The 23,305-nt window shown below is 44.6% G+C and overlaps 1 protein-coding gene across 3 annotated transcripts in view; it reads right to left on the reverse strand.

Annotated features, from left to right (window-relative positions):
* LOC137413562 (protein HEG homolog 1) overlaps positions 1 to 23,305 on the reverse strand; it is a 238,483-nt gene that overhangs the window by 57,742 nt on the left and 157,436 nt on the right. The window contains exon 3 of one of the 3 annotated variants that reach the window (XM_078782280.1): positions 8,467 to 8,592. The exons of the other annotated variants lie outside the window; for them this stretch is intronic. Within the exon in view, the coding sequence (XP_078638406.1) occupies positions 8,467 to 8,592 (126 nt within the window). The remainder of the gene's footprint in view (positions 1 to 8,466; positions 8,593 to 23,305) is intronic. 3 annotated transcript variants of the gene reach the window in all.

Below are 23,305 nucleotides of genomic sequence, written 5' to 3' on the forward strand. Positions count from 1 at the left end.
CCCAGTCGTACCCTGCTGCTCCTGGACTCCGTGTCCTTTCCTCCTGACAAGGTGGAAAAGTTTCTGTCAACCCTCGACTCTGATTCTGCAACTGGACCCGACGGCATCAGCCCACGGGTCCTAAAATCCTGCTCTGCTGCTCTATGTCACCCTCTCTCTGTTCTCTTCACCCTCTCTTTTGCTCAAGGTCAACTGCCATCTGCTTGGAAATCAGCCAACATCACCGCTTTGCACAAAAAAGGTGCAAAAACAGATCCTAGCAACTACAGACCAATCAGCCTTCTCCCAATTATCAGCAAAGTCATGGAATCCATCATTGCTTCGGATATGAAATCTTTCCTCTTCTCCAATGGCTTGATCTCTGATCATCAATTTGGTTTCAGACCAGGTCACTCTACTCTGGACATGCTGCTTCTGCTGTCTCAACAATGGATGGAGGTCCTCAATGCCAAACAGGAAATTAGAGCTGTCTCCCTCGACATATCACGTGCCTTCGACACGGTCTGGCACCCCGCTCTGCTCACCAAACTCTCCTCCTTTGGTATCCATGGAAATCTCCACGCATGGCTGGCGGACTTCCTCTCTAGTCGTCGTCAACGTGTGGCCCTGAATGGGTTTCTCTCCTCTCCTCTTCCTGTTCAGGCTGGAGTTCCCCAAGGCAGTGTTCTGGGCCCCGTGCTTTTTCTGGTCTTCATCAATGATCTCTCTGACTCTCTCGAAAATCCTCTCTATCTCTTTGCTGATGACTCCACTCTCTGCCGCTCCATTCCTCTTCCCTCAGATCGGCAGTCTGCTGATGACGCAACCGGCGAGCGGTCACGTGTCCGGACTCGCCCGGGCATGTTGAGACTTGCCTTTACCGGGCGAACGCTTGCCTTGCATACCACGCCCCGTTCAGAGGCGTGGCTTATCTATTTGCATACCACGCCCCGCCTGAGAGGCGTGGCTTTTGTGCGTTGAGTTTCTGATATATATTGCCGCCCGTTCGATGGGCTGATTCAGTGCTTTGGAGTTTGTTTGAGTGAGCTGGGAATAAATAGCTCAGAGAAACATAATCCCTGGCGTCGTCCATTTTGTCCGATTTTATCGTGCGAGCACAGCTCCCACAATTGGTGACCCCTTTCTACGAACACGGCGATGGAGTCAGCTGTAGCTTTGAAGCTCCCGGGCTTTTGGGAATCTCACGCGGCCGTTTGGTTTGCTCAAGCGGATTCTCAATTCGCCCTGCGAAACATTATGGAGGACACGACACGGTACCACCACGTGGTCTCCGTGCTCAACGCCTCCTCCGCTTCCCGGGTTCTGAGCTTCGTACAGCACCCGCCGGACGCCGACAAATACGGCGCACTCAAAGACCTACTCCTGACAGAGACTGAACGCGCACGACAACTACTACACCTCCCGGAGCTGGGCGACGCCCGTCCGTCCGGCGCATGGACCACATGCTTGCTCTTCTCGGTGACCACAGCCCGGACTTCCTCTACCGCGAGCTGTTCCTCCAGCGGCTACCCGGGCAGGTACGGTTAGCTTTGGCTAATTTGCCCATCACGGAGCCTCGCGCCCTGGCCAAGGAGGCCGATAAATTTTGCTCGGCCAGGCGACACGTCGGAGCGGCCGCCTGGGACCCTGGGCCGACCGAGGCAATGCCCGCACCACGACCGGCGCCTCCACCGGCCGAGTCAGCACCACTGGCAGCAGCAGCCGCTGCGACGCCCAGTCGACTGAACCCGACGCGACCGCCGGAGCCTCCACCAGAGCGGACCATGTGCTATTACCACGCCAGGTTCGGGCAGAAGGCCAGAACGTGCCGCCCACCGTGCACTTTTGGCGGGTCGGGAAACGACAAGGCCGGCGCTCGCTGCCTGCCATGAGCGTCGGCCATTCAGGCAGCCTTCTGTTTATCATGGACACGGAGTTTTTTGTGTGACACCGGCGCTCAGCTGAGCGTGATACCCGCCTCGGTGGAGGACAAACAGGCCGTGCGATGCGGCCCCGCTTTGGTCGCCGCAAACGGTTCCTCCATCCGCACCTTCGGTTCGAGCAGCGTCGCATTCTGCTTGGGGGGCCAGCGCTTCAGGTGGGACTTCATCACGGCGAACGTGCCCATGGCCTTGCTGGGTGCAGATTTTCTTTGCGCGCATGGGCTTTTGGTCGACGTCAAACGGCGTCGGCTCATCAATGCGGAGACCTTCAGCTCGCTCGTTTGCTCATTGAGCGGCTCCACTCCGACCAAGCTAGCCTGCGCGCTCCCGGCCGTGGACGATTTCACCCGCCTACTCGCCGAATTTCCCGCCCTCACGCAGCGGACGTTTTCGGCCGTCGCCGTCAAGCACGGCATCGAACACCACATCCCGACCACAGGTCCACCGGTCTACGCCAGGGCTCGCCGCCTCAACCCGGCCAAAACTCGCCGTAGTGAAGGCGGAATTCGATGCGCTGGAGCGATTGGGAATTGTGCGGCGCTCAAATAGCGCGTGGGCCTCGCCCCTGCACGTCGTGCCCAAACCGGGTGGCGGATGGCGACCATGCGGCGATTACCGCCACCTCAACGACGCCACCACCCCCGACCGGTACCCGACACCACAGATACAGGACTTTTCCGCCCGTTTGGCGGGGCGGGTGATCTTCTCCAAGGTCGACCTCATTCGGGGCTACCACCAGGTACCTGTCCGGCCGGCCGACGTTCCGAAGACAGCTGTAATTACACCTTTTGGCCTCTTCGAGTTCCTCCGAATGCCGTTCGGCCTTAAGAACGCGACCCAGGCCTTCCAGCGGCTGATGGACAGTGTGCTGCGCGATCTCACCTTTCTGTTCGTCTACCTGGATGACATTCTCATCGCCAGCACTTCCCGGGCGGAGCACCTCGTCCACCTGCGCACGCTTTTTAAGCACCTCGGCCAGCACGGCCTCATCATCAAACTGGCGAAATGCCAGTTTGGCGTAACGGCCGTCGACTTCCTGGGGCACCACATCACGAAGCGCGGGGCCGTCCCGCTGCCGACCAAGGTGGAGGCAGTCACAAGTTTCCTGCGCCCTCGCTCCATCAAGGCCCTACAGGAATTTTTGGGGATGGTAAATTTCTACCACCGGTTCGTGCCTCGCGCCGCCCAACTCATGCGCCCCCTGTATGAAGCCCTCCAGGGCAAGCCGGCCAAGCACGTCGTCGCCTGGACCACAGAGATGGACGCGGCGTTCACGGGCGCTAAGCTGGCCCTCGACAACGCGACCATGCTGGCGCACCCAGCGCTCGACGCACCCATCGCCCTCACCACGGACGCTTCCGACTACGCGGTGGGCGCCGTGCATGAACAGTGGGTGAACGGAGCTTGGCAACCGCTGGCCTTCTTCAGCCGGCAGCTTCGCCCTAACGAGCGCAAGTATAGCGCTTTCGACCGCGAGCTCCTCGGCCTTTACCTGGCTGTTCGCCACTTCCGCCATCTTTTGGAGGGCCGCCCGTTCACGGCGTTTGTGGACCACAAACCCCTGGTCTTCACCATGGCCAAGGTTACGGAGCCGTGATCGGCCCGCCAGCAGCGCCACCTCTCCGCCGTGTCCGAATTTACGATGGACATCCGGCACGTCGCGGGCAAGGACAACACTGTGGCCAATTGCCTCTTCCGGTCCGGCGCGAACGCCGTCCACCTGGGTGTGGACTTCGCCGCGTGGCGGCCGACCAGTCCGCCGACCCCATGGTGCAAGCCCTCCGGACAGTGGACACAGGCCTGCGGTTGGCCGACGTCCCCTTCGAGGACACAGGCACAGTTCTCCTGTGCGACGTCTCCCTGGGCCAACCTCGCCCCATCGTGCCCACCGGATGGCGGCGGCACATTTTTGACGCCCTCCACGGCCTTGCCCACCCGGGCCGGAAAGCATCACAGAAGCTCGTGGCAGCGAAATTCGTCTGGCACGGGCTCCGTAAAGACGTCCACGACTGGGCCAATGCCTGTGTCGCCTGCCAGCGCGCGAAGGTCCACCGGCACACCCAGGCCCCATTGGCACCATTTGACGTGCCCGCACAGCGCTTCGACCACGTCAATGTGGACCTGGTGGGACCCCTTCCCTCCTTGCGGGGCTTCACCCACCTCCTCACAATGGAGGACAGGACCACCAGGTGGCCGGAGGCCGTCCCGCTGGCATCAACAACATCCGCCGACGTGGCGCAGGCCTTCATTGGCACCTGGATTGCCCGTTTCGGCGCCCCCTCGGACATCTCCTCCGATAGAGGCCCGCAATTCACCTCCGAGCTTTGGGACGCGGTCGCCCAGGCCTTGGGGGTCAAGCTTCACCGCACCACGGCCTACCACCCCCAAGCCAACGGCTTGTGCGAGCGGTTCCACCGCTCGATGAAGGCCGCTCTCAGGGCCAGCCTCCAGGATGACGATTGGGCCGACAGGCTCCCGTGGGTCCTATTGGGCCTCCGAACGGCCCCTAAAGAGGACCTCCAGGCTTCCACCGCCGAGCTGGTCTACGGCCAGCCACTGCGCGTGCCGGGCGAATTCATCCCTGACGCCACCGGCCCCTGGTCCGCGGCTCGCCAACGCTCGGTCCTCCAGGAGGCCACCAGGAGATTTGCCCCCTTGCCCACGTCCCACCACGGCTGCCCCCAACCCCACGTCCCCCCAGCACTTCGCACTGTGGAGTACGTTTTTATCCGGCACGACGCACACCGGGGACCGCTCCGGCCACCGTACGATGGACCTTTCCGGGTCCTGAAGAGGGACGACAAGTCTTTCACCATCGACATCGGCGGCAAGGCGGACCGCATCTCCATGGACCGCCTCAAGCCGGCCCATTTGGACCTCGACCAACCTCCACGGTTGGCCCTTCCTCCACGTCGGGGCCGTCCCCCGTCAACCAGGCCCCCCGCCCGACCATCCACCGCCCTGCCACCTACCACCCCCACACGGATCGTCAGGGGTCGTTTCGGCCGGGTCATCAAGACCCCCCTCAAACTGACTCTCCCGGTGCATGTTAATTCTGGGGGGGCACGTGTAGCGGTTACCGGTAGCATGACACAATTACCCTGCACCGGCCGATGACGCAACCGGCGAGCGGTCACGTGTCTGGACTCGCCCGGGCGTGTTGAGACTTGCCTTTACCGGGCGAACGCTTGCCTTGCATACCACGCCCCGTTGAGAGGCGTGGCTTATCTATTTGCATACCACGCCCCGCCTGAGAGGCATGGCTTTTGTGCGTTGAGTTTCTGATATATATTGCTGCCCGTTCGATGGGCTGATTCAGTGCTTTGGAGTTCGTTTGAGTGAGCTGGGAATAAATAGCTCAGAGAAACCTAATTCCTGGCGTCGTCCATTTTGTCAGATTTTATCGTGTGAGCACAGCTCCCACAACAGTGTATAAACAATGCTGAGTTGTACACGTTTGACCCAGATATTTGACCTTTGACCTTGACCTATGACTGACCTTTGACCCACGAATAGGTATCGTCAAGATACACCCATATGCAAAAAATCAAGACCCTAGCTTGAATGCTTGTAAAGATATAAGGGTGTTTCTGTTTTACCACCCCCCCCCCCCCCCCTAAAACCAGTGCTTTGCGTCCCGATAGCCGCAATTGTATAAAGCCTGTTATATGAAAATGCTCAATGATGGGAGAATGCCATCACGCAGTTTCATAGAGTACAATACCTATATAACATGAAAACACAGAGAAAAAAAAACGTTGGAACCACTTTCCAGGTCAGACCAAAATATGCATTTGACCCCCTGACTAATTGGAGGTCATCGCCCAGTACTCCTTCCGAAAGACAGTCACGTCTCCAAGCTGATCATTAAACACTTGCATCAGGAAGCACAACATCCAGGATGACACACAACCTTGGCAGCTGCACTGGCTAGCCGCTGGAGGCTATCGGTCACTTAGAGCCGATGACCTCGGTAGAAGAGTAATCAATTAATGCATCGTTTGCCAAAAACTAAGAGGCAAGCTTCTCACAGCAAGATACTTGTCAACAAAGGGTTGTACATGAGTTTTTAACCCACTTAAGGCATCTCACTTTGGAGGAGTGTGGGAGAGACAAATTTGAATCATCCGATGTATTTATTGATTCAATGTTCGACCAGATGGGGGAAACATCAGCTTATTCATGACGTACTTACCTCCTTTATGGCTAAAGCAAGTGCTGTCATAAACACTCAAACCATCATGATCTCTTCAGATGCCAATGATCCTCGGCTCTCACTTCTGTCATGCACCGGAAAACCTTACCTCTCGAAACCCCTCTTGGTGACTTCATTGGCCTTGATAAGGGTCTTGTTTCATTGAAGATGAACATGTCTCATTGATACTGCATGCTTAGCATGTACAAAGATGCGGGTATCGGCCTCTTAGTGACCGCAAGGATATAAACTTTCCTGGAATACCTCATAATTGCTGATGATTTCCACTTCCCCGAACTTTCCTGGAGTACCTCATAATTGCTGATGTCTTCTCCCTTTGTAACCATGACAACTTTCGGAGTTAACAATCCAACTATTGTCAGCAAGGAAATGAAATACAGTAGTTGTTTTGTTGTCACTGTCTCGAAGAAAGCCCTTCCAATTTTGTGACGTAGTAGCTTGTAGCAATTTTAGTAGTTTGTCGAGTATTCCGTGGTCTCGCTAATGGTGGAGGTACACAAGCAGAAAGTTATTGGGAGCAGAAACCAAAGTACGAATAATTGGTTCACGAGTTATCAAACAGAGTGACCACTATATTCGTCATGGGTGTGTGTCTGTCTGTCTGTCTGTCTGTCCGCAGCATAACTACCCGATGATATCATCCCATCTTGATGAAACTTGGGTGGGAGGTTGATATCATGATCTAGTTGTGTCCTGCCTAGAGTGGGCGTATTGCGCCCATTGTGGGCGGAGCGACGCCCGAAAAAGATGTCTTTTTAGGGGGTAATCGAGTTCAAGCTACATCCTCTCTGAGGGGTTTGGTGGAATCTGACAGGGGTTTCGGTATTTGGTTCGGCCAATGTCATGTGTCTAGCCCAACGGAGCTTGATTTTTCATTTTCGCCCCAAGGTCAAGGTCACAAGGTCATGAAATTTAGAAAAGTCGATTTTTGATGGTTTTATTACATTGTTCGCTTCCTGATAGGGTGAAATGTCATACATGATATTATATTATAACATATATCATGAAATGCAAGTTTTCCAAAAAATTTCAGAATCTTCGACCCTTGACCTTTGAAGGTCACAAAGGTCAAAGTTTCAAAGTTGTCGGAATCGAACCGAATTTTCGGTATTGTGTAGCTAACTAACCTCATAACTGATTATACATTATTTTCTATCTCATTTCAAGGTCAGTAACGTTCGTTTTGACATTTCCGGGCCTTGCCTGTCCGGGCCTGTTTCGGTTATAGGCCGTCCTTTGTCATTGAATATCGCTCGCTCGTGAACCATCGTCGTCTCCTGACTTGTATCTGTACATTACGATTAACATACAACTACCAGTTCTCTTGCATATGTAGTAAGTATATGGCCACTTAGTAAGTAAGCTACCAATCCTGACAATGACTCTCAAATCAAAAATCAAATTTATACCGAATGGGAAATATTACAAAGAAATCAGTTCAACACACAAAATATTTTGTTGACATCTGTAATAAAGTTGGTTCCACTAAATCACCAATCAATTTTTTAAATGTTAATATATAGATGGTTTATTAATTCGTTTGGACGAAGTAATCACCTGCAGAATGGAAAATGCAACAGCAGAAGAAACCCAACATTATTTTCTTACAAAAAATGGGGCAAAGGCACAAAATCTCCCCTCCCCCACACAGTGTCCCTCCCTTTTCTGGTTAAAAAAAATAATCCACTTGTTTATACTTTTCCATTTCCATTCCCCAGTTTTCACAATTTTGGCATTCCCCCAACTACAAATTGTTATTTTATGCCTTGGCAAAATGTTTCCCTACTGAGCTTTAGTTGGTTATTCTCGATAGTGACAGAGCTTCACAAAACGAAACGCTTGTGAAATATCAGACACATTCAAAATGGAGTTACCTGTCCAACAGAAATGCAAACATTCGTGATACCCCAAGCGGAATAACCCATATAAGACCGGGCCTCCTCCTTCATCAGAGTTCCTTATTGTTCCCAATCCCTCTCACTTATTAACCCGTACCCTCACCTATCTACAAACCTCCAACACATCAAAGCTTTTTGAACGACTCCTTGAATGCATGAACACACCGTGTGCCAACACGTCCTGGAAACGGCTCCTGCACATGCAATCTGGAGACGAACAAGTTTTGTAATTGGTTTAACATGACAGCACAGCAACAACATCCAAACCTGGAATCCTCGTCACATTGCAATGATGTGAATCATTCTCAGATGTATATGTTTCATTTCTGACTGTCAGAAACCAGTGCACCAACAATCACAAATCCTGAAAATCTGCCGAAAAATTTAACAAGTATCTCGTATAAAGAGCAAAACAAGGAGTTCCACTTACCCGATATGCAGTTTCCCTCTGTCAAGTTGTAACCCACTGGGCATTCACACCAATATGCACTCTTCTGTTGATTCATGTGGCAAACAGCTTGTGCTGGACAAGAATCCGCCGAGCAAGTCTGGACAGCTGAAGACACCAAAACACACCAACATTAATGTATGAGTTTGTAAACTTAATATTGGTTCACGAGTTATCAAACAGTGACCACTATATTCGTCATGGGTGTGTGTCTGTCTGTCCGCAGCATAACTACCCGATGATATCATCCGATCTTGATGAAACTTGGGTGGGAGGTTGATATCATGATCTAGTTGTGTCCTGCCTAGAGTGGGCGTATTGCGCCCATTGTGGGCGGAGCCACGCCCGAAAAAGATGTCTTTTTAGAGGGTAATCGAGTTCAAGCTACATCTTCTCCGAGGGAGTTGGTGGAATCTGACAGGGGTTTCGGTATTTTGTTAGGCCAATGTGATGTGTCTAGCCCCAAGGAGCTCGATTTTTCATTTTCGCCCCAAGGTCAAGGTCACAAGGTCACAAAATTTAGAAAAGTCGATTTTTGATGGTTTTATTACATTGTTTGCTTCCTGATAGGGTGAAATGTCGTACATGATCTTATATTATCACATACATCATGAAATGCAAGTTTTCCAACAAATTTCAGAATCTTCGACCTTTGACCTTTGAAGGTCACAAAGGTCAATTTTTCAAAGTTGTCGGAATCGAACCGAATTTTCGGTATTGTGTAGCTAACTAACCTCATAACGCATCTCATTGGGGCCCTTTGTAAATAGGCATGCACACCGCATGTCGGGGCCTGCACCTGCCACGTGGACCCCGACCCCCCCTGTCCTGGCCTGTTTCGGTTATAGTCCGTCCTTTGTCATTGAATATCGCTCGCTCGTGAACCATCGTCGTCTCCTGACTTGTAAATATTTAATTTACTGATATCACAAAAGGTTTGTATAAATATACTGCGCAACGGATTTTGAACACAAAGAAGACCCTATTTGCCATGCCAGTCCTCTCAACTCACCATCTGTAACATACTACTTACTTAGGCCCCATTGTGCTTTTCAACACATAGGGCCAACACGAGGTTCCTGCCTCTTGTTCGGTGAATTAATTAGGTGAATATATGTGGAAGATAGTTCACCAACCAGCGATTATTTGAACGCATGGAACTGCAATCCGCAAACCTTGCATCAATAAATTCATCGCGATGGAGCAAATCCACAAAGGAGAACCCCACGAACAGCAAGCCCCCCCTGTACTTCAATTTCAATAAAATCATGTTTTTAGAGATCGTGAAAAAAACGTTCGGAGGTTTAGCGCTAACAAAGTCGTCTTATACACCAACCACCCTTATACACTAAAATAAGACGATATAGAGTAGCAATGTTGGAGAGGGAGTCTTTATTGATCGGTACTTAGCCATTATGGCGGCTCTTCACCCTAATACATATGCCTCTAATGCTGTATATCAATATATTGTAGTACTACGAAGGCGATTTATGTTCTACATTCTTCAAATGCAGTCTATACTTCAATTTTAATAAAGATATGAAGAGGTTTAAAGGCATATACATAAATAGATTATCTGTTTTACCGCCATTTTTCTTAGTGGCTATTACAGCACCCTATCTAACACATTATATTAGTTCCTCATGCCTATTGTTTGTGCATTTGTAATGTCCTTAAAAACAGTAATTTTCCTGTTTGGAATGATTTTCAATCTTCCTTGACTGCCAGGCAGACAAACAGAGTAAAAAGATTATCTCATTCCTCTCTGCGCATGTGTGGTGGAGCCAAATTCTGAGCGAAGGTATGGTAAAATGACAGACTTGTCTTCCGATTCATGTTCTGATTCGTGTTCTACATATAACATTCAATTTAAATAAGTTGTTCCTCGATCATAAACTGACGATCATAAATTGACAAGTCAGACAGATGGACATTAACCAATTGCTTAACCCTGCCTTTTGCTTTACGTGCATGGGGTAACAATGTTGGCGATAACATGCATTCTGCTTTTTGTCCGCTTCTCAATTGAAACCAGGGTGAAAAGTCTCCATCGTGGATAATGCTGTAAACAAACCCATACTACAAAAACAAAGCATTGTAATTATTAGTTCCCTACCTGTGTACACCAGAGGGGACTATAGGCTTGCACTCCGTCCCTCCGTCTGTCAGTCTGTCCGTCTGTCAGTCCGTCACACAAAGAACAGCTTTCCGGACTTTTTTTTCTAAACTCTTAATGCTAATGATTTCAAACTTGGTACATGGTTTCCTCATGATAAGTTACAGATCAAGTTCGAACTTCACGACGTTTCGATCATGTTTGACAAAGTTATGGCACTTTGAACTTTGGTAATTTCCCCAACAGTTTTCCGGATGACAGGCTGCCGGTAGGGGACATGTATTGCAGCGCAATTCTCAGAATGCTTGTTAGTCCCCTAACGGTGTACTCCGGAGGGGACTATAGGTTTGCATGCCGTCCCTCCGTCTGTCAGTCCATCACGCAAAGAACAGTTTTCCGGACTTTTTTTTCTAAACTCTTAATGCTTATGATTTCAATCTTGGTACATGGTTTCTTCATGATAAGTTACAGATCAAGTTCGAACTTCATGACGTTTCGATCATTTTTGACAAAGTTATGGCACTTTGTTTATTCTAGAGTTCTCCTCAAGCCGCACCGCGCACCCTCAGCCTCGTCTCGCGAACGTCAAAAGCGCGACAGAGCGCGCGCTTTCGGGAGGGGCGGAGCCAAGCCGAGCAACATATTGTTGCGGTTTTAGAACCCCCACTTGTGTAAATACTTGTAAATAATTCTCATCATTAAAAGGTCAAAGGTAGCACCCATAGTTAGTCCATATGCAACACGTAGGTCACCTTAGAAATCCCAGTTATTTCATTATTATGTGTTTCAGATAAGGCCGTGTTCCCAATAGTTGAATCTGCGTTGCATCAATTAAATAAGAATAGGTGCCAATCCATTCTGGCCATTTTGCCAACCTCTCTCTCCCAATTCTATTACACGCCTCTGCTTGCCAGCAGCATTCACTGCGTTGTTGAGCTGAAGTTTGCTCAAACAAACGCCATTAACCACGCGGTCAAGCTCGAGGAAGAAGGGGGCGGAGCACCGGGAACAAGGTGTGGCTTGTCAACGAGCCGTCAAAGGCGGAGCCGGTAAGCCCTTACCAGCCAACCAGGGCTGAGGTGAGCTCGCTGGCGGGCGTGGTTTCCAAGCGTGCGGATTGATCTTTGAGCGCGTTATATAAGCACGAGCGCGAAGCCCTTTTACGGACTGCATGAGGGAGCTCGATTGTAACGGACTGCACAGGGGACCATCGTGATTACGGGACTTCATTCGGCGGGCTCCTTTTTGCACGGACTGCGCGAGGAGTTATTGAGCGGCGCTGATTGCCCTTTGATACGAACTGCCATTTTTGATAACATTGATCGAGAGAGAGAGAGCGTTTGGCACGAAATATGTTTATTACGTACGCCGCATCCCAGTCCCCCCGATATATGTAACGTCCGCTCGCGGTCGACGACACGCGGCGCGCTGCCGGCCTGCTGCCTTTGTCCATCACCACCACGGAACGAGCCGGGACCGGACGAGGAGCCTGGACATCTGCCTGGACCTCCACCCCCCCCCCCCTACCCAGCTACCATCCCATGTGAGTGTGTCTGTTTGTCTGGGGTCGTTAAGTTAAGACTGTATAGGTAAGCCTGCCCTGTGTCCTGCTTCTTCTTCTTCTTCCTTGTATATTTCTTTCCTTTCCTCTTCTTGGTTTGTAAATAAATTCACCTGTTCTTCCTATACTCTGGTTTCTTCTTACCCGATCGCTTTAGTCTTTTCTCAATTGAGTACCTGTAGCACGATTTCGGAACCGCTATAATCTGGTGTAGTAATTGTTAACGGCCCGAGTCGCGGCTTGCTTCGCTCGGCGTGTCCATTAACGCTGCGGCTCGGGTGGGAGTTATCTCCTCGCTTTACGGCCGGTGGTAGTACTTAGGTACTAAGACTAATTCGGCTTACAACCCTACTTACCACCGACCGGAAGTGACGTTATAACTTCCCACGGACTCGGGAAGGCCAGCTTAAAAGACAAGGGGATTAACCCCCCCTTGATAAGGGGAGCGCCGACCTCCGAATCCGTAACAATATATATATATACACATCGATCATTGATCGTGAACCGGAAAATATAATAAATTACTGATATTTAGCGACTCGAAAGGTTCTTTATCAACAACTTATTTTCTCGTGGTTCTGCTGGCCTGTCTGCAAGGTGTATAAATCGAAGTCCCGAGTGCGAATCACAGGTGAGCCCGTCCTGAGGTAATTAGCGATTGGGAACGATTCAGAACCTGTGGGTAAATAACCCTTGGTAATTTCCCCAACAGTTTTCCGGACGACAGACTGCCGGTAGGGGACATGTATTGCAGCGCAATACTCAGAATGCTTGTTTTCTCTGGTGTCCCGTAAAGTCGTAGCAGCCTCCCCAAACTCTCCACTGTCATATGCTTTCTAAAAAATCATTGAAATTGAAAAAAAAGAGTTTTTAAAAAGTTTATTTCTTAACATTTTTTCACAACTATTCTCAAAACAGAAAATTGGTCACTGTAAGATCGTTCTTTCCTAAAACCAGCTTGTTCACGTTTAAACCTTCCGCCCTTCACACGCCTCCTCCCCCCAAGCCCTCTCCCTCCCACAGATCTCCCGATGTCCCTGCTCTCAAATGTTGCACTTGTGTGCTTCCCTCTCTCTCCCCATCTTGTCTCCCGCTCCCTTTTATTTCGTCTTATGTGTCGGTTTTTATTTTGTTTTGTTTTTGTCATTAATGTTAGCTCTTACACGAGCCTCGATCTTGTATCCAAAAAAAAAAAAAAAAAACTATCCAAACTGTGCACCAAATAATTCGCAAACCGAGGGCCAGGCCTGAGTATTGACTAAAGGTGGTTGTAATTTGTATTTTTGTCCCCCGTCGCACCGCGGAGCAAAAGGGGGACTATGGTTTTCCCCTCCGTCCGTGTGTCCATCCGTCCGTCCATCCGTGTGTGTGTGGGGGCGTGCGTGCGTGCGTGCGTAAGCGAAGGACCGCATTCGAATTTGGTGTGTGGGTGCAACCCACGTCAAAATCCAAGATGGCCGTCGCCATTTATGTCTGATGCCATGTATGTCTGAACCTTGTGAGCGGAATATCTTGAAAAATAAGCGAAGTATCAACTTCTAAACTGGAGTGTGGGTGTATCTAGGCATAAGGAAGAACCCTATTGAAAATTGGGTCGCCACGTCAAAATCCAATATGGCCGCCGCCATGTATGTCTGAACCTTGGGAGCGAAATATCTTGAAAAATAAACGAACTACTAACTTCTAATCTGGTGTGTGGGTGCTTCTACACATAAGGAAGAACGCTATTGAAAATTGGGTCGCCACGTCAAAATCCAAGATGGCCGCCGCCATGTATGTCTGAACCTTGTGAGCGGAATATCTTGAAAAACAAGCATTCTGAGTATTTCTCTGCAATACATGTCCCCTACCGGCAGTCTGTCGTCCGGAAAACTGTTGGGGAAATTACCAAGGGTTATTTACCCACAGGTTCTGAATCGTTCCCAATCGCTAATTACCTCAGGAAGGGCTCACCTGTAATTCGCACTCAGGACTTCGATTTATACACCTTGCAGACAGGTCAGCAGAACCACGAGAAAATAAGTTCTTGATAAAGAACCTTTCGAGTCGCTAAATATCAGTACTTTATTATATTTTCCGGTTCACGATCAATGATCGATGTGTACATATATATGTTGCTCAGCTTGGCTCCGCCCCTCCCGAAAGCGCGTGCTGTGTCGCGCTGTTGATGTTCGCGAGACGAGGCTGAGGACGCGCGGTGCGGCTTGAGGAGAACTCTAGAATAAACAAGAGATATCCTTTTTTTTTGTTTTCCGTTTAATTAACGATATCTGACAAACCACGCGCCCTATCGCAAATTCCAAAAGGACATTTTAGTAGACTGACATGCGGAACAGATCTGTCAAGTTTCCCCTCGATTGGATCACAAATGAGGGAGAGGCTCAGTTTTAAAAGTTCATGCTTAAAAACGTCATAACTCTGAAACCATGTGATGCACGACGTCATGCTCGCTGACTTTTATGTTTGTCATGGGTAGGCGATTCTGCCTGCAAAGATTGGCCTCGATCTGTTCAGCCACTGCAGAGAAAAAGGGGTTTTCGTGTTTTCACGGAAAACAATATGGCGGCCGAACCACGTGACCTGTGACGTCATAATTACCATTAAAATATTCTACAGACCGAGTCCCTCCTGTGGTGAAAATTTTATCTCAATCGGTCCAATTACTGCAGAGAAATTGTTTTTTAAAGGAAATTAAAACTTAAAATGGCACTGAGTTAAGGATCATCAGAATTATCAGAATTCCCAAAGTTCAAAGTGCCATAGCTTTGTCAAAAATGATCGAAACGTCGTGAGGTTCGAACTTGATCTGTAGCTTATCATGGGGAAACCATGTACCAAGTTTGAAATCATTAGCATTAAGTGTTTAGAAAAAAAGTCCGGAAAACTGTTCTTTGCGTGACGGACGGACGGACTGACGGACTGACAGACGGAGGGACGGCGTGCAAACCTATAGTCCCCTCCGGTGTACACCTGTACGGGACTAATAAGCGAAGTACCAACTTCTAATCTGGTGTGTGGGTGTATCTGGGCATAAGGAAGAACGCTTTTGAAAATTGGGTCGCCACGTCAAAATCCAAGATGGCCGCCGCCATGTATGTCTGAACCTTGTGAGCGAAATATCATATCATAGCATGTTTTCTGCATCTTCCACTTTGTCAACTCACATCACTTCCCCGACGGGGGACCTAGGCGTAACGCTTGTTTTTCAGGGTGCTACCGATCACTCGCCTATGCTTCGTGAAGGACACCATGGGATATTTAATGTCCACCAACTAATGCTGGCTGACTTGACTCCCATTTGAATGTCCATCCGAGGAACGGCACACCCACACGCACATTTAATTACCTTGCCTGTGAAACACTGGGACGACAGTTTATAGCTGGTTCGGGATTAAACCCAGGCAAGATAGCTCAGAGTTGATTGTGCATATCTCTAGGCCATCCTGCCACCTAATCCCATCCTCCACTACCCCCAACAAATTCATGAAATACATCAATTTACTTGAAATAATCTAACATCCATTGCTTGGAAATGTTTTTTTAATCAAGTCATGGTTGACAAATACAATATGCATGTTCACAATCCATGAACTCAAAGGTAAACACAAAATATAGCAAAGGTAAACATAAAACAACATTACAATGTCAAAGGTGTGTGCCACTTTACATCACTTTTGCTTTTCAAAAGCCTTTGGCACAGATCATCCTTTGCTCTTTCACCTGGTTAAAATGTATGGATGTCCAAATATTACCCATTAAAAGGGTAATTCCAAAGTGTAATTCTAAAGTGTAATTCTCAAGTGTAATTATAAAGGGTAATTCTCAAGTGTAATTCTAAAGGGTAATTCCAAAATGTAATTCGCAAGTGTAATTCGAAAGTATAATTCTAAAGTGTAATTCTAAAGTGTAATTCTAAAGTGTAATTCTCAAGTGTAGTTCTCAAGCGTAATTCTAAAGTGTAATTCTCAAGTGTAATTCTAAAGTGTAATTCTGAAGTGTAATTCTAAAGGGTAATTCCAAAATGTAATTCGCAAGTGTAATTCTAAAGTATAATTCTAAAGTGTAATTCAAAAGTGTAATTCTAAAGCGTAATTCTAAAGTGTAATTCTCAAGTGTAGTTCTCAAGCGTAATTCTAAAGTGTAATTCTCAAGTGTAATTCTAAAGTGTAATTCTCAAGTGTAATTCTAAAGGGTAATTCCAAAATGTAATTCGCAAGTGTAATTCTAAAGTATAATTCTAAAGTGTAACTCTAAAGTGTAATTCTAAAGTGTAATTCTAAAGTGTAATTCTCAAGTGTCGTTCTCAAGCGTAATTCTAAAGTGTAATTCTCAAGTGTAATTCTAAAGTGTAATTCTGAAGTGTAATTCTAAAGTGTAATTCTAAAGTGTAATTCTCAAGTGTAATTCTAATGTGTAATTCTAAAGTGTAATTCTGAAGTGTAATTCTAAAGTGTAATCTTAAGTGTAATCCTGAAGTGCAATTCTAAAGTGCAATTCTCAAGTGTAGTTCTCAAGCGTAATTCTAAAGTATAATTCGAAAGTGTAATTCTAAAGTGTAATTCTGAAGTGTAATGCTAAAGTGTAATTCTAATGTGTTATTCCAAAGAGTAATTCTGAAGTGTAATTCTAAAGGGTGATTCCAAAGAGTAATTCTGAAGTGTAATTCTAAAATGTAATTCTAAAGTGTAATCCTTAAGGGTAATTTGAAAGGGTAATTCTAAAGGGTAATTCTGAAGTGTAATTCTAAAGTGTAATTCTAATGTGTAATTCTCAAGTGTAATTCTAAAGTGTAATTCTGAAGTGTAATTCTAAAATGTAATTCTAAAGTGTAATCCTTAAGGGTAATTTGAAAGGGTAATTCTAAAGGGTAATTCTGAAGTGTAATTCTAAAGTGTAATTCTCAAGTGTAATTCTAAAGTGTAATTCTAAAGGGTAATTCTAAAGAGTAATTCTCAAGTGTAATTCTCAAGTGTAATTCTAAAGTGTAATTCTAAAGTGTAATTCTAAAGTGTAATTCAAAAGGGTAATCCTAAAGGGTAATTCTAAAGGGTAATTCTAAAGTGTAATTCTAAAGTGTAATTCTCAAGTGTAATTCTAAAGTGTAATTCTAAAATGTAATTCGAAAGGGTAATCCTAAAGGGTAATTCTAAAGGGTAATTCTAAAGGTAATTCGAAAGGGTAATCCTAAAGGGTAATTATAAAGGGTAATTCTAAAGGTAATTCTAAAGTGTAATTCTCAAGTGTAATTCCAAAGTGTAATTCTAAAAAGTAATTCTGAAGTGTAATTCTCAAGTGTAATTCTAAAGGGTAATTCCAAAGAGTAATTCTAAAGTGTAATTCTAAAGTGTAATTCTAAACTGTAATTCTAAAGTGTAATTCTCAAGTGTAATTCTCAAGTGTAATTCCAAAGTGTAATTCTGAAGTGTAATTCTAAAGTGTAATCTTAAGTGTAATTCTAAAGTGTAATTCTGAAGTGTAATGCTAAAGTGTAATTCTAAAGGGTAATTATCAAGTGTAATTCTAAAGTGTAATTATCAAGTGTAATTCTAAAGTGTAATTCTCAAGTGTAATGCTAAAGTGTAATTCTGAAGTGTAATTCTAAAGTGTAATCTTAAGTGTAATTCTAAAGTGTAATTCTGAAGTGTAATGCTAAAGTGTAATTCTAAAGGGTAATTATCAAGTGTAATTCTAAAGTGTAATTATCAAGTGTAATTCTAAAGTGTAATTCTCAAGTGTAATGCTAAAGTGTAATTCTGAAGTGTAATTCTAAAGTGTAATTCTAAAGTGTAATTCTGAAGTGTAATTCTGAAGTGTAATTCTGAAGTGTAATTCTGAAGTGTAATTCTAAAGTGTAATTATAAAGGGTAATTCTAAAGGTAATTCTAAAGTGTAATTCTCAAGTGTAATTCCAAAGTGTAATTCTAAAGAGTAATTCTAAAGGGTAATTCTCAAGTGTAATTCTAAAGGGTAATTCCAAAGAGTAATTCTAAAGTGTAATTCTAAAGTGTAATTCTAAAGTGTAATTCTAAAGGGTAATTCTCAAGTGTAATTCTAAAGGGTAATTCCAAAGAGTAATTCTAAAGTGTAATTATAAAGGGTAATTCTAAAGGTAATTCTAAAGTGTAATTCTCAAGTGTAATTCCAAAGTGTAATTCCAAAGTGTAATGCTAAAGTGTAATTCTAAAGTGTAATTCTAAAGTGTAATTCTAAAGTGTAATTCTCAAGTGTAATTCTCAAGTGTAATTCCAAAGTGTAATTCTGAAGTGTAATTCTAAAGTGTAATTCTAAAGTGTAATTCTGAAGTGTAATTCTGAAGTGTAATTCTAAAGTGTAATTCTGAAGTGTAATTCTAAAGTGTAATCTTAAGTGTAATTATCAAGTGTAATTCTAAAGTGTAATTCTCAAGAGTAATGCTAAAGTGTAATTCTGAAGTGTAATTCTAAAGTGTAATTCTGAAGTGTAATTCTCAATTGTAATTCTAAAGTGTAATTCTAAAATGTAATTCTAAAGTGTAATTCTAAAGGGTAATCCGAAAGGGTAATTCTAAAGGGTAATTCTGAAGTGTAATTCTAAAGGGTAATTCTAAAGGGTAATCTGAAAGGGTAATTCTAAAGGGTAATTCTGAAGTGTAATTCTAAAGTGTAATTCTAAAATGTAATTCTAAAGTGTAATGCTAAAGGGTAATCCTAAAGGGTAAACCTAAAGGGTAATCCTAAAGGGTAATTCTCAAGGGTAATTCTCAAGGGTAATTCTCAAGGGTAATTCAAAAGGGTAATTCTAACGGGTTCTAAAGTGTAATTCTAAAGGGTAATTCTAAAGTGTAATTCCAAAGGGTAATTCTAAAGTGGAATTCTAAAGGGTAATTCTAAAGGGTAATTCTTATGGGTAATTCTAATGTGTAATTCTTATGGGTAATTCGAAAGTGTAATTCTAAAGTGTAATTCTAAAGGGTAATTCGAAAGGGTAATTCTAAAGGGTAATTCTAACGGGTTCTAAAGGATAATTCTAAAGGGTAATTCGAAAGGGTAATTCTAAAGGGTAATTCTAACGGATTCTAAAGGGTAATTTGAAAGGGTAATGCGAAAAGGTAATTATAAAGGGTAATTCTAAAGGGTAATTGTAACGGGTTCTAAAGGGTAATTGTAACGGGTTCGAAAGGATAATTCTAAAGGGTTCTAAAGTGTAATTCTCAAGGGTAATTCTCAAATGTAATTCTAAAGGGTAATTTGAAAGTGTCATTCCGAAGTGTAATTCCGAAGGGTAATTCTAAAGGGTAATTCTAAAGGGTAATTCTAAAGTGTAATTCTAAAGGGTAATTCTAAAGTGTAATTCTAAAGTGTGATTTTAAAGTGTTATTCTGAAGGGTAATTCTAAAGGGTAATTCTAAAGTGTAATTCTGAAGGGTAATTCTAAAGTGTCATTCCGTAGCATAATTCTGAAGGGTGATTCTGAAGGGTAATTCTAAAGTGTAATTGTAAAGGATAATTCTAAAGTGTAATTCTAAAGTGTAATTCTCAAGTGTAATTCTAAAGTGTAATTCTAAAGGGTAATTCGAAATGGTAATTCTACAGGGTTATTCTACAGGGTTATTCTACAGGGTTATTCTCAAGGGTGATTCTAAAGGGTGATTCTGAAGTGTAATTCTAAAGTGTAATTCTAAAGGGTAATTCTAAAGGGTAATTCTGAAGGGTAATTCTAAAGGGTGATTCTGAAGGATAATCCTAAAGGGTGATTCTAAAGGGTGATTCTAAAGGGTGATTCTGAAGTGTAATTCTAAAGTGTAATTCTAAAGTGTAATTCTAAAGGGTAATTCTGAAGGGTAATCCTAAAGGGTAATTCTAAAGTGTAATTCTAAAGTGTAATTCTAAAGTGTAATTCTAAAGGGTAATCCTAAAGGGTAATTCTAAAGCGTGATTCTAAAGGGTAATTCTAAAGGGTAATTCTCAAGTGTAATTCTGATGTGTAATTCTAAAGTGTAATTCTAAAGTGTAATTCTAAAGGGTAATTCTCAAGTGTAATTCTAAAGGGTAATTCTCAAGTGTAATTCTAAAGGGTAATTCTCAAGTGTAATTCTAAAGGGTAATTCTCAAGTGTAATTCTAAAGGGTAATCCTAAAGGTAATTCTGAAGTGTAATTCTCAAGTGTAATTCTGAAGTGTAATTCTGAAGTGTAATTCTAAAGTGTAATTCTAAAGTGTAATTCTAAAGTGTAATTCTAAAGTGTAATTCTAAAGTGTAATTCTCAAGTCTAATTCTGAAGGGTAATGCTTAAGGGTATTTCTAAAGGGTAATTCCAAAGTGTAATTCTGAAGGGTAATTCTCAAGTGTAATTCTCAAGGGTAATTCTCAAGTGTAATTCTAAAGGGTAATCCTAAAAGGTAGTTCGAAAGGGTAACTCTCAAGTGTAATTCTCAAGTGTAATTCTAAAGAGTAATTCTAAAGTGTAATTCTCAAGTGTAATTCTAAAGGGTAATCCTAAAGGGTAATTCTAAAGTGCAATTCTGAAGGGTAATTCTCAAGTGTAATTCTAAAGGGTAATTCTCAAGTGTAATTCTAAAGGGTAATTCTCAAGTGCAATTCTAAAGGGTAATTCTCAAGTGTAATTCTGAAGGGCAATTCTCAAGTGTAATTCTAAAGGGTAATTCTCAAGTGCAATTCTAAAGGGTAATTCTCAAGTGTAATTCTGAAGGGCAATTCTCAAGTGTAATTCTAAAGGGTAATTCTCAAGTGTAATTCTAAAGTGTAATTCTCAAGTGTAATTCTAAAGGGTAATTCTAAAGTGTAATTCTAAAGGGTAATTCTCAAGTGCAATTCTAAAGGGTAATTCTCAAGTGTAATTCTGAAGGGCAATTCTCAAGTGTAATTCTAAAGGGTAATTCTCAAGTGTAATTCTAAAGTGTAATTCTCAAGTGTAATTCTAAAGGGTAATTCTCAAGTGTAATTCAAAAGTGTAATCCTGAAGGGTAATTCTAAAGGGTAATTCTAAAGGGTAATTCTCAAGTGTAATTTTAAAGTGTAATTCTCAAGTGTAATTCTCAAGTGTAATTCTCAAGTGTAATTCTCAAGTGTAATTCTAAAGGGTAATTCTCAAGTGTAATTCAAAAGTGTAATCCTGAAGGGTAATTCTAAAGGGTAATTCTAAAGGGTAATTCTCAAGTGTAATTTTAAAGTGTAATTTTAAAGTGTAATTCTCAAGTGTAATTCTCAAGTGTAATTTTAAAGTGTAATTCTCAATTGTAATTCTCAAGTGTGATTCTAAAGGGTAATTCTAAAGTGTAATTCTCAAGTCTAATTCTGAAGGGTAATGCTAAAGGGTAATTCTAAAGGGTAATTCCAAAGTGTAATTCTAAAGGGTAATTCTCAAGTGTAATTCTAAAGGGTAATTCTCAAGTGTAATTCTAAAGGGTAATCCTAAAAGGTAATTCTAAAGGGTAATTCTAAAGTAATTACCCTTTCTCCCAATTATCAGCAAAGTCATGGAATCCATCATTGCTTCGGATATGAAATATTTCCTCTTCTCCAATGGCTTGATCTCTGATCATCAATTCGGTTTCAGACCAGGTCACTCTACTCTGGACATGCTGCTTCTGCTGTCTCAACAATGGATGGAGGTCCTCAATGCCAAACAGGAAATTAGAGCTGTCTCCCTTGACATATCACGTGCCTTCGATACGGTCTGGCACCCCGCTCTGCTCACCAAACGCTCCTCCTTTGGTATCCATTGAAATCTCCACGCATGGCTGGCGGACTTCCTCTCTAGTCGTCGTCAACGTGTGGCCCTGAATGTGTTTCTCTCATCTCCTCTTCCTGTTCAGGCTGGAGTTCCCCAAGGCAGTGTTCTGGGCCCTGTGCTTTTTCTGGTCTTCATCAATGATCTCTCTGACTCTCTTGAAAATCCTCTCTATCTCTTTGCTGATGACTCCACTTTCTGCCGCTCCAATCCTCTTCCCTCAGATCGGCAGTCTGCAGCCTCCTCACTCTCTGAAGACTTGGACAAAATCACAGACTGGTCAAACAAGTGGAACATGTCTTTCAATCCGGACAAATCTCACACTCTTACTTTGTCTCTCCGAAAAGATCGACTGGACAACCCTCCCATCTACTTTCTCAACAATCCTCTCCAAGAAGTTCTGTCGCTCAAGCTTTTGGGTCTCACTATCTGCCATGATCTTTCTTGGGAAAACCACATTTCCAAGCTGGCCTCCAAAGCCAGTCTCCGACTGGGCATCCTCCGTCGTGCGAAGTCCTTCCTCGGCACACCTGAGCTCCTCACCACATACAAGGCTTTCATCCGCAACTCAATGGAATACTGTTCTCCCCTATGGGCCGGTGCTCCTGCCTCACACCTAGCTCGGCTTCACGCTGTTGAAACCAAAGCTTTCAGAATTATTGGAATCTGCCGCGATGAAGCTATCTCTGAGGGCCTTTCACTCACTCACCGCAGGCAGGTAGGTGGTCTTTCTGTCTTCGACCGACTCCTCTCCAGCCTTGCACCCCCAGCTCTCTCTGTGCTCTGTCCCACAAATATTCCTACAGGTCGCACAAGATCTGCCAGCAACCCTCTGATGGTTAAACTGCCGAAATCTCGGCTCTCTGCTCACCTTCACTCTTTCAATTCCTCTTTTCTCCCGCCTCTGGAACAAACTCCCTCACTCCCTTCAATCCCACTCCTCCCTCCAGGTCTTTAAAACAACTGTTCACCACCATCTCTTATCTTCCCCCATCCAAAACCTTGATCTTTTCTACCCCCGCTAATTCACCCCAGATCCACCTTGTTTGAAATTCCGACTTCTTTCCTGGAAGTCCTGGCAGTGTCCATATGTTTCGTACCTCTCCCACCCCCACCTTCCCATGCCCCCCCCCCCAAAGCCCTCACCCTCTCTCAGATCTCTCGATGTCTCCATGTCTCCCGGTCCCTGCTCTCAAATGTTGTGTTTGTGTCCTTCCCCCTCTCTCCCCATCTTGTCTACCGCTCCCGATGTTATATGTTTTATGTGTCGGTTTGTCTTTCTGTGTGATTAATGTTCGCTCTTTCACGAGCCTCGATCTTGTATACAAAATAAACAAAAAAAAACTCTCAAGTGTAATTCTCAAGTGTAATTCTAAAGAGTAATTCTAAAGTGTAATTCTAAAGGGTAAATCTCA

The sequence above is a fragment of the Myxine glutinosa genome, chromosome 7 (assembly GCF_964187855.1).
Source record: "Myxine glutinosa chromosome 7, kmMyxGlut1.1, whole genome shotgun sequence".
In the NCBI taxonomy this organism is placed as follows: Eukaryota; Metazoa; Chordata; class Myxini; order Myxiniformes; family Myxinidae; genus Myxine; species Myxine glutinosa.